Consider the following 12,045-nt stretch of genomic DNA (forward strand, 5'->3'; position numbering starts at 1 on the left):
AGGTGTGTGGAAGCCTTGGTACAACTCTGTGGCAGTTGTGCGCCGGAACACCACAGCTGACACTTACCATAGAGTTGAGCTGTGTGGAAGTCTGGTCCAACTTTGTGACAGTTGAGTGCTGGAAAACCACAGCTGACACTTACTATAGAGTTGAGGTGTGTGGAAGCCTTGGTACAACTTTGTGACAGTTGAGTGCTGGAACACCACAGCTGACACTTACTGTAGAGTTGAGCTGTGTGGAAGCCTTGCACAGCTCTGTGACAGTTGTGTGCTGGAACACCACAGCTGACACTTACTGTAGAGTTGAGGTGTGTGGAAGCCTTGGTACAACTCTGTGACAGTTGTGCGCTGGAACACCACAGCTGACACTGTATAGTTGAGGTGTGTGGAAGCTTTGGTACAACTCTGTGACAGTTGAGTGCTGGAACACCACAGCTGACACTGTAGAGTTGAGGTGTGTGGAAGCCTTGCACAGCTCTGTGACAGTTGTGTGCTGGAACACCACAGCTGACACTTAATGTACAGTTGAGGTGTGTGGAAGCCTTGGTACAACTCTGTGACAGTTGTGTGCTGGAACACCACAGCTGACACTGTATAGTTGAGGTGTGTGGAAGCCTTGACACAACTCTGTGACAGTTGTGTGCTGGAACACCACAGCTGACACTTACTGTATAGCTGAGGTGTGTGGAAGCCTTGGCACAACTCTGACAGTTGAGTGCTGGAAGACCACAGCTGACACTTACTGCAGAGTTGAGCTGTGTGGAAGCCTTGTTACAACTATGCAACAATGACTACTGTAGATCTCTGTAACAACTACAACAAGTATACTGACATACATGTACAGCTCTACCAACCATGGGCCGCTTGCACAAAGATATCGTAAGCCTAAGCTGACTGTAAATCCCTAAGATCTCGATCGTAACCTACAATTATCACCATGCTGCATGAAGGGATTATCAGCTACGATAGTTGTAACATATAATCGGAACTTCCTCTGTGGCCATTTGTGGGAAGGTCTTGCAGCAACCTGCGAATGGTCATGGGTTTCCCCTGGGCTCTGCCTGATTTCTTCTCACCATAATGCTGGCCACCGTGGTATAAGTGAAATATTCTTGAGTACGACGTAAAACACCAATCAAATAAATAAAATAAATACAATTAGAAATTACAAATGATCAACCTGTTGTAAATATTTACCATCGCCCCAAAGTTACCACACAAAAACTTGTGCTTGCCTTGGGTAGACTGTTAATACTTTTCAACTCAGTTTGAAAAGAAATGTAATATATTTGTCTCAAAGAGATGTTACAAGCATTTTGTCCCATGTTGTTGTTAGCTGCGGAATCATTCTGGTGCAGAATTGTCTGAAAATGAGGGCAGGAGTTAATGACTTGTACATCGTGAGTTTCAAAAGCTTACCTTTTCTACATACAGGTAAAATTTGTCCTACAATTGCGACTGTATCTTCAAAAATTTACAATTTCCTCACAATTCCTTTTTGCAAGCAGCCAAACATTTTTTAAAGTCAAATGTAAGCTTAATTGTAAGGTCTACGATCAACTGTAGCTACGATATCTTTGTGAAAGCAAGCCCATGCCATGGGTCCTCGGTGGTATATCACTAGCTCACTTCTATCAGGCTTCTGGTATTTCACAACAGTTGATTTAGCTTCATCGTGTAAGAATATATTCACAGTTTTTAGCATCTTGGGCTTTTTGCAAGGAGCAGGAGGTTCCAGTACCCCAGTCATGTGACCAAAGAGTGTGCTGATGATTGGCTTTGAGCAGTTATGACATCACTGAAGAACTATGTTACTGCTGGAACTATTGGATCATTTATTCACCAACCAACCAACCACTGGCTGGCCAGACCCTAGGTCCATGTACTGGACAACCTGTACAAGACTTTGTGGAAATCCATGTCACATGTGTTGTAAAACTTAACTACTCCACAATGGAACTGTGCAACAGTTACCATACAACTGAACTTTGCTGCAGCTATTGTACCATTGAACTGTGCAACAGCTATCATACCAATGAACTGTGCTACAGTTATTTCTATTGTACAACTGAATTGTACATAGGCTATTGTACAAATGAATTGTACACAGGCTATGCTACAACTGAACTGTGCAAAAGCTATTGTACAATTGAACTATGCAACAGCTACTGTACAACAGAGCTGTGCATCAGACATTCACCAACTGAGCTGTGCAACAGCTATCATACCACTGGACTGTACTACAGTTATCATACCAATGAAATGTGCAACAGATTTCTTAGAAATGAACAATGAAACAGCTAATGTACAACTAAAATTTGCCACAGCTTTGTACAACTCAATTGTGCAAAAGCTATTGTACAACTGAACTGAGTAACAGCTATCGTACAACTGAACCGTGTGACAACTAGTGCACAACATCATGACTGTTGGAATGAACTGTGAGAGCTGAACAACTGACCTGTGGTGCCTTCATAATTGAACTGGCTCAGCAATAGTTCAACTGCTCTGGGTATTTGCTTTTTTTTATCAGGTGCACACTGGGACCTTTAGTTGATTTAGTGACATTTGTGAAATTGGAAAATATTCAGAACACTCAATAGCTCAAATAAACATTTTCATTTCCAATTTGTGGTTTGCTTAGAAGTCTAGAAGAGTTCCAGTTTCAGAGGAAGTAATAACAGCAATGAAAAAAAAAGAGGAAAACAAAGTATACATGTGTGTTAAAACAGCCTGATGCAAATCCCACACAGAATTTCAATTTTGTGTTTTCAAACCAGTGCTCTCACTTGCCACGTCTCACTTTGTACCCTTGTCCAATCAAAGTGCTGCCTGTGGTCACATGACAGGGGCGCACCAGATTTGGGCAGGATCACTCCTCAGGTTGCCATGACGACGCTACAGTCGCAAGACGCCACAGTGGGAAGAAAAAGAAAGCAGAGCGTCATTTTTTTTTTCATTAAAGAGTAAAATTGGAAACGTTGAGCAGAAAATTCAGGGGGAGATAACCAGGTGGAAAACAAACATGTATACAGGCTGAGATCCAATTCACAAAGCAATCACAGTGTTATTGGCACGTAACTATATGTACCATGACAAAGCTTGTGTACTTCATATGTTATTTATGAGCACACATACACCGACAATGTTAATGTAATAACGAAAACAACAAAAAAGTTCATAGGTTCGGACCGTTTTGTTACAGGCGAGAGGGAGTATTACGAGTTTCCCATCGTTTAGGACTCACCTAGAAGAGGTAGAAGAGCTGGGTAGTTATAGGGCAGTACAAACAGGTTTACACACATCAGATTACTGCTGGCCTTGAGGTAACCAAATGGATGACCTATATCACTGTACTTGGCACTGTTTGTCACGAATACCTGATGGGCAGAGCAGATATCGGTATACAATGATTAACTCAAAGAGTCGAATTATGAAAAAAAAGTTCACATGCACAAGACGCAGCCTGATATACAAAGCAGGTGCACAGAAACTAAAAACACATTCACTAAATTTATTAACACAGTCACTGAAATTGTACTGAGACATATTTAATGAACTAGTATGTAAATTGTCGTTTTGGAATCAGGTTTGTTGTCAAGGTTAATATAAAATCTCTGGAATGTTTGCACTAACTGCGCATGCAGACTATTCATGGGTTCCAGCATTGTTTATGTCAAATATACAGGTGCACTGGTGCATTATGCTTCCCATACTGTAACACTTCACACTTTTCACCTCTTTACAAGATGTTTATTTTAGCATATTCTGAAAGCATTGTCCTGTTCAGATTGATAAAATTATACCTTTTTGTGAACTGAGAAATTTGCCAACACAAAGTTTTGTCTTCAGCGTCATATTTTCCGTAAAGTTTGAAGTAATGGGATGTACATATGCATCACAATGCCTGGCTTCTGATAAAAAACAATCGAGTGATTTTTTAGAAAATCGTAACAGAAAAGACTTATAATATGTCTGACCTGCCAGCAGACACTCGGAGTTCTTCTCTCTAAGATATATTGGGTCAAAGGTGACGGCTCCAACTCGTATTTGTCGAACGGTAAATTTTCTATCACCATGGGGTCGCAAGACGTGCAACTGAACTTTAGAACAGGTTGCGCTGAGCGAGGGGGCTGAAAAAAAAAAACGAAAAAGAATATGCATGGTTTTCATTTTGCGTGATAACAAGCACGAAGTCACCCTACATGTCCTACAATCATGTCCTACAATCATGTCCTACAATCATGTCCTACATGTACATCTGGAGTATTTAACAACCATGTCAAATGAGAACTAACCACACCCTAAAACGGGTCCCTTGCCTGGTCATACTGCCAAAGCACTGACCCTAATAAGTCCGTAGGTTTGAATTCAGCTCTCCCCAGATTGGCTCCAGCTTCCTGTTCTGAGCTTTGTCAGCTACATGTACTTCGTGCTGACTTAGTGCTACAGGCATCCAGGTAAATATCATCTGTGAACTACCCTAAATGACCATCAATTTTGACCATGACTAATTTGACCATTTTTGCCCGATACTTAAAGTTCTATTGATTTTAGACAGGTGTTTTGAGGTTTGCATGGAACTTAAAATATTTCAGTACCAAAATTAATATTTTGTGTCATTTATTTCCTTTAAAAATTTCCTTTTTGGGGCGAAATTTTAGGTCACTTAGGGCATTATTTGTTATTGCTTAAACACGGGTGAGATACCCCTGATAAAAGCGTCATTTCACACAATAAGTATCACTTCTTGTTACAACATTTTGATATTTCACACCCAGACAGTTCATAGATTAACCAAACAGAAGTACCAACAGTCAACTACCAGCCTCCACCATGGGCATATGACTCTCACCAATGTTGGGCTATTCAGGTCTGGCCAGAAGGCCTCCGGCATTGGCCAATGTCCAACCGAGTACCCTTTCTGTGCCGACCTCGGAACATAAATCAAACGGCGACAGTTGTACCAGCCTGTGTTTGTTGGTTGTGGTGTTAGCGATCGCTTTTTCTCTTCCATTCCATTGGGTAGTATTAACACACCCATATCCTGTCTGTTCATATCGCGATTCTCTGTGACCCACACAAAAAAAAAAATCAGAAATTTGATCATTATATGTATGTGAGACATTAAAATCATGTTTTTTCACACAAGCTATCATTTCTAAAACTGTTATCATTTCCACCTCTCCCAAGAAATATATCTGTCGCATTCAACCTTCACTGTGCAATATCCTCTACTCATTTATTCATTAGTATTAAATGCTGCAATGAAGAGTTCTATAAATCATACAGCCTTCTCAGTTCTACCACACATCTACAGCATTCTCAGCTCTACCACACATTTACAGCATTCTCAGCTCTACCACACATTTAAAGCCTTCTCAGCTCTACCACACACTTACAGCCTTCTCAGCTCTACCACATATTTACAGCATTCTCAGCTCTACCACACATTTACAGCCTTCTCAGCTCTACCACACATTTAAAGCCTTCTCAGCTCTACCACATATTTACAGCCTTCTCAGCTCTACCACACATTTACAGCCTTCTCAGCTCTACTACGCATTTACTGAAGTGAAGAAAACCAAAAAAAAAAAGACCAGTAGGCATTACAAAACATACCACTGAATACTACATCTAAAAACCATTTGTTTGTTTTTTTTTAACAACTGTGGGCTTTAAGTACCACTTTTACAGTCGGATAAAGAGAGAAAAACCCGCCTGTTTCATTGCCATTCATTGTTATCAAGCCTACCAAAGAATTCAAGCATCTGACTGCATTTAATTCAGTAAAAACTAGAGCCTGCATGTCTAAAATATCCCTCTTCCACCTCTCAACATAAATGAAAATAAAAATAATAATAATCAGACTGTCATTATTATTGAGCATCTAGATGTTTAGCGGATATAAAAGATGTACACAAAGTTTCAGTTAAATACGCCCTTTACTTTAGCAGGGATAAAATCTGTACGTGAAAATCTGGACAGGAGTAATTATGAAAATAATTACCCAATTACTATTAAACTAAAGCATGTTCAAATGATAGGCAAGATGTATGGTAAGTTTCATCAAAACTGGCACTGTAGTTTGGGAGAAGATGCAAGGACAAAATCACATCTACAGACAGAGAGATATACCCACCTAACTTTTTTGGGGGCATGAAAATTCACAGAATATTTAAACATTTTCAGCTCAGTTGGAATTACACTCACCTTTTGATATTCCATTGATATCACCATTCATATCTGTTTTACCTATTGGCAAAGAACAAATGATAAAATACAAATCAACAAAGGGACCATCACAATGCCAAAGGTTTGGATGTTCTTCTCTTTAGATCATCATTTGAACACCTTACTTTTACAATGGAGATTAGTAATTTGGATGGAGGAAACTAAAATGGACAGTGTAATTCACCGCCTTAGCAAGTTACACTAGCAAGCTTTGTTTATTTATTTATTTATTTGATTGATTGGTGTTTTACACTATACTCAAAGACTTTTTACTTATACGTAGGCAGTCAGCATTATGGTGTGAGGAAACCCACAACCATCCGCCGGTTGCTGGTAGATGTTGCCCTGTACAGCCGGAGACGAAGCCGTCATGAGTTGGACTTGAACTCACGGCGACTGCATTGGTGAGTGGCTCCTGGGTCATAGCGCCACGTTGCTGTGCTAACCCCTCGGCCATGGAGGCCCCCAGATGATTCTGTCACGTGTGAAGAGTTATACTAGTGGTATGGAAGTGGTCTCCAGGCAACTTTATGTCAGAGTACACGATGGAGAGCTTTTGACAGTGTAGTGCCACCACAGCCTCAAGAACAAGAGAAGTAAAGTTTTATTGACTGGATTAACATGGATGAGCAATAAACTACTATTCAAAAATATTCAAAGCATAAGACATAAAGATATTATTGTTTCAAGGGTACTTAGTGAAAGCTTCAATAGGGCAGCACTGGATTACCTCCCTTAAAATCACTCTCTCGTTTATTGGGCGGGAATTTAAACGGCATAAGTTTGTTGTCGACCTGGCTTTAAGACAGATCTTAATTTTGTGAGCTGATTTGGAAAGCCCATGGACAAACCTTATCCATAGTTTAAATCCTTTATTTTAAAGATTAAAAATCCTGGCCCTAATTAAATGCAACAGACAGCCTTGGCAAACTCTGTGAAGTAGGTACATTCGTCCTACTCCTCATTTAACATTTCTCAACATTTCTGCGACTCTCAAAGGTTGATATCCTGTTTTTCTTTTCATCGTTGCCTAGAAAATATCTGTCACTGTTATGACATAGCCTACATACTGCATGATTTAATAGGCGATGTTCCACTTTTCGTAGTTTTATACCTCATAAACTAATCTCGCGTTATGCCATACTTGTTGTCTTGTAACAAGGGAGGTAATTCAGTGCAGGCCTATTGAAACAAGGGCTACTTTACTTGCTCAGGTAAAGACAAGGACTACGTCTGGCTTCTTGGTGTCATGCTTAATGAACAGCTTTATGATAAGGTGTGATAACCCAATATGACTTGAGCTATTTTAAGGCTCTTTACAATTCGCTCTAGCAACACACTCCACATCCTTACCATCCACATTCACAGGAGGGGGGTCGGGGCCTATCTTCTCAAAGTTTATAACAACACCACTCTGAACTTTGGAGACGAGAGACTCTAACGCCGCATTCAGCATTCGCTGAGACGTAACCAGGTAGGATCGCCCTGTGGAATGATTGACAAAGCGATGCGTGTCACGAAGCAATCCAAGAATGACTAAGCAAAATGAATGGAAAACTCTTCTATTTACCAGAACCACCTGTTATGGAGTAAACTTTAATGAAACCCATCTCTACAGCAACAGACTTCTGGAAAATAAGCTACAAATTTATCTGGAATTTGTATCTTTTTGTTTTCAGAGTTATCAATTCTTAATAACTGCTTCATCAATTTCAAATGATGCAGCTTGTTAGCATGGAAACAAATGCAATCTCTGGCATTGGAATGGCAGAGAAAGACAAATAAGGGCAAGGTAATGCTGGATTCTAATGGATATGACTGAATAAAACTGAAGTATGACTACATACTTACCTTTCAGACAAAACTTCCACTAAAATAACCCACTATTCCATCTGTTATGTAACTCCAGTAAATTTAACTATACTTTAATGTTTTAAGAATGTTAAAACACTGACCTCCTGTGACCTCACACATGGCGTCCAATGGACAATTTTCTGCTAATGGAATGTAAGTTGGGCCTTGGTTTTCCATTGGATATGAGCCTGGTAAATTGATGACGAGACCGAATATCCGCTGATCCCAGCGGAAAGGTTCCTTCGTCAACTCGCTGCCAGGGACAGTAGATGTCATGGGTAAGTTTAACTGAAACAGGAGTTTGTCATAACTAGTTAACATCATATTACCGGGAACATGTACACTGTGGAAATGTTTTCAATCTGCATGATTATTGCAAAAATGCTTTTTCAACTCTAAATTTTCAGAAAATTCAGTTCTTTTTTCATGTTTTTTGCATTTTTTAGGGGATTAAATAATAATAATATAACACAGTACAGGAATCATGCAGCAAAACATTTGTCACATTTGACATCTTGACAAATCAGTTGTAATAGTATGTTTTCATCACATTTCGTCACAAAGGTCTCATGAAATTTGTGATCCAGCCAAACTGCCCTTATTTATTTATTTGTTTTACATCATACTCAAGGTATGATCCATTTAGTTTTTAGCTTTTTATCCGGATATATTTCATGTACCACTGGTCAAAGACGGCTTCATTAGGGCCAGGTACAACCTGTGAACTGTATGCCAAACTACACGAAGTAAAACCATCAACAGCTTACTACCACCAAGGCCTCAAGAACAATAGAAATAGGGCAGTCTTGAAAGTTTCCTGTCCAAGAGTGGTAATGAGCCCACATCAGACATAACCTAGGGACTGAAAGACATGTAGTGTCTTGGAACTGACCTCTTGCTGTATACCGCCCTGAGTAGTCAGCTTCCCGCCATCTGTTAACACTATAATCACAGCTGGCTCTAAATAATACGGACATCTTCCCTGGAACAGTTCAAAAGAAATTTGCATCACAATTTGAAAGAATGCCAAGGATCAAAGAGGTTGAATCAAAAGTTTTCCACTTTCAAAACAGTCCGACAGTCCAATTACAAGCTGCCTCTTATTTATAATCTAAAGGTATTGCATAATGAGGATGTAATTGTATACTGAGGATGTAATTTCTATTCGTAGTTAGCTGTGACAAACAGCAGTAATTCAACACCTGTTAATTACTGTTGTGTTTTATGTCACATCAAGGGGAGATAACTGCATTGTAATTACATGTTAACAATGACATTAAATAGCTGAGTATCCGTGTAATTTATATTAAGTAGAAAACTGGAACCATCACTAGCAACACAGGTGAAAATTTCACGTTTAAAGAGGCTATGCCAAAAAATTCTTATTTTCTAATCAAATGCAATGTTCTGTACTTACACCCCCACCCCTCAAAAAAACCTCAAATTATTGCCATGCATAAATCTCAGACTTGTACCGGCATATATACTATTTATAGTGTTAAAATGATTGTAAACTTTGAAAAAGGCACACAGTCAATATAATCTGACAAATTCTATGACCCACTTTGAAGCGTAACATGTGCACCAAAGTGGCTTATATTTGTGAAAGGTATTTAGTTAGGACACTCTAAAACAATAGCCAAAAAACTTCAACTGAATCAGATTTTTGGCCAATAATTTCTGCTTAAGCCCCTTAAAAACCTTTGATTCTATAAACACTTTGGCACCAATGGATTCTGCAATGTGAGTGTTTTTCCTCTTCCTTTTTCTCAAGGCTTCAGATTTTCTTTTCCAATGCTTCCGATTTAACTTTTCAAAATCACCACCGGTGATATGATTTAACTCTGTTTTGTTTCTTCAAGACATATTCACATCTAAATTAGGTCTACTTTATATACTAGTAGCAGGTGATATATTCAAAAGCTAAGGAGACAATTAATAATAAATAAGCTTGCAATACTAGTTGTTGGTGTAGGTGATGTCAATAGTTGGTCATGTCTGCCACATATCTTACCTGGCCGTATGTGTCTATACCAGACTGCATGCGATTAACATTTAACAAGTCAAAGGCATGTTTTAGGGATGGGCCCATAGTTGACAATCCCTGACACTGGAGATTTTTCAACTCAGATATAAATGTGGCATGGTTTTCTTTCCAGCCAGCCTGAAATATTAAAAAAAAAAGAAAAAAAAAGAGATGAACAAACTCTGACAACTGAATAAAAACAAAATTTATTTTCACAGCACAATTTCAATCAATATTGATAAAAAAAAAATCTATTGAAGTCAAAGAGCAAAAGAACTGTATGTGTTTTAACAGAAGTTGGGGCAATTGACTATTTAGTTTAAGAAAGTTTTTCATTTTTTTTTTGTCTTCATTTCACCCTTTTTATTTCCTACGCATACCTTTACAAGATGAAGAAAAAAAGGCTTGGCAGAGCAGAGCTCATGAATATGAATTAGCCACTGGTTGCTTAGCATGTGAACATTATTCCCAGCATGCATCAGACAATCGAGCTGCAGAAGAAAATGGCGGAGGTAGACAGGGAAGATTTTGTCTCTGTAAATCTGGCGGAAAACGCTTGCAGAACGGATCTCTTCCTACCTCGAATGTGCCTAAAATGGATTACAACTACCCTGTCTACTACTGCCTAAGTCTGGAGGCCTAAAACTCGCTCTAACTCCCGTATGGCGGCAAAATACGCTACCTTGATATTCGCTGGTGGATCTTCGAAGGTCAACAGCATGAATCTGTCCCATCTGCTTTGCGGATCTCGACCCCGCAACTGAATAAAACACGAAAAGAACTTATAAGACAAAATCGGAGATAAATGTAAATAAATATATGTATCGAAAGTGTCTCGTTTGAAGGGCCTACCTTCATAAATGTCTCTACAGAGGCTTTTGCGGCGTCTAAAAGGGTGTTCCCCAGATATGTGCGTTGATTCATCGAAGCACTCGTGTCTACGAGAAAAAGAATGATAGTCATAGTGTAGCTAAGACCCTAGCCCATGGATTCGGATCAAATCTGACAGCTAAAAGGCGATATTTAGTGTGAACGAGCTCATATGAACTCCGACGTCTTCACAATGGTCCTTCGCCCCTGGCTGCCTCAACAGCAGCTAGCACGCCACGAAACACCATTCACGTGACCTCACCGCCATTACATTTTGATTGGCTGGGATTGGAGAGAGTTCAATTCGCCCGAGGTCAGAGTTCAAACCTTGCTGGTGTATGGCGTATTTATAGATCGGCAGCAAATACCGAGGTTGTGTGTTCTTCTCTTGCGCATATAGATATCTGTGAACAGGGAAGGAAGAATGTACTTTTATTCCCACTGTTTCTGCGCCTATCCTTAGTCTGGGAGTTTACTTCCCAGTGAAATAATGTGAAACAATGAATAAAGCGTCCGAGTTTACCCTTTTGCAATAGTAGATTATTTTCATCGTCACTGCTTCGACCGTTCGTTCGTAGGTCCATGTACATTGTACATGTCTGTTAACTGTGGTCCTAGGTAACCTATACGGTATTGCCTGTAGGCGTATGTAGCAATAAATTATAAACATTATCACTGCAAGAAAAAAAGTAATAAATACAGTTTGAAAAAAAAAAATTACAAACAAGTATGCTCAGGACCTTGAAACAACATTTTGTAGAGCTTTATAGGCCTAGCTCTACTAAATTCTTTATAGGCATACTCGGTACACTGTACATGTAAAAATTGATATGCAGCCTGCACATATATAAATCGACATATTCCAAAATTGGACTTTGCCAGTTATAGGCATACACTAATACAGGCACAAATGGTTTTCAAAAGAAAAAGAGGTCGTGTTAATTATAATAGGCCTATATGCAAAGTGTACATCGATTTTGGCCTGTTTACATGTATTTATAATTTCTTGATTTCGTATTAAGAAAATTCACCCAAGGACCGATATGCATCAATGACAGAGC

At 39.3% G+C, this 12,045-nt stretch overlaps 1 protein-coding gene across 1 annotated transcript in view; it reads right to left on the reverse strand.

Annotated features, from left to right (window-relative positions):
- Positions 1 to 11,180, reverse strand: part of LOC135479057 (integrator complex subunit 6-like) — a 31,173-nt gene extending 19,993 nt beyond the window's left edge. The window contains exons 1-10 of the mRNA XM_064758773.1: positions 10,967 to 11,180; positions 10,797 to 10,874; positions 10,103 to 10,252; positions 8,981 to 9,070; positions 8,190 to 8,376; positions 7,588 to 7,719; positions 6,214 to 6,255; positions 4,856 to 5,070; positions 3,981 to 4,133; positions 3,248 to 3,380 (exon numbers count right to left, since the gene is read on the reverse strand). Coding sequence (XP_064614843.1) covers positions 3,248 to 3,380; positions 3,981 to 4,133; positions 4,856 to 5,070; positions 6,214 to 6,255; positions 7,588 to 7,719; positions 8,190 to 8,376; positions 8,981 to 9,070; positions 10,103 to 10,252; positions 10,797 to 10,874; positions 10,967 to 11,077 — 1,291 coding nt within the window. The 5' untranslated portion in view covers positions 11,078 to 11,180. The remainder of the gene's footprint in view (positions 1 to 3,247; positions 3,381 to 3,980; positions 4,134 to 4,855; positions 5,071 to 6,213; positions 6,256 to 7,587; positions 7,720 to 8,189; positions 8,377 to 8,980; positions 9,071 to 10,102; positions 10,253 to 10,796; positions 10,875 to 10,966) is intronic.
- Between the last annotated feature and the right edge of the window lie 865 nt (positions 11,181 to 12,045).

This window comes from Liolophura sinensis, chromosome 12, assembly GCF_032854445.1.
Source record: "Liolophura sinensis isolate JHLJ2023 chromosome 12, CUHK_Ljap_v2, whole genome shotgun sequence".
Taxonomy (NCBI): Eukaryota; Metazoa; Mollusca; class Polyplacophora; order Chitonida; family Chitonidae; genus Liolophura; species Liolophura sinensis.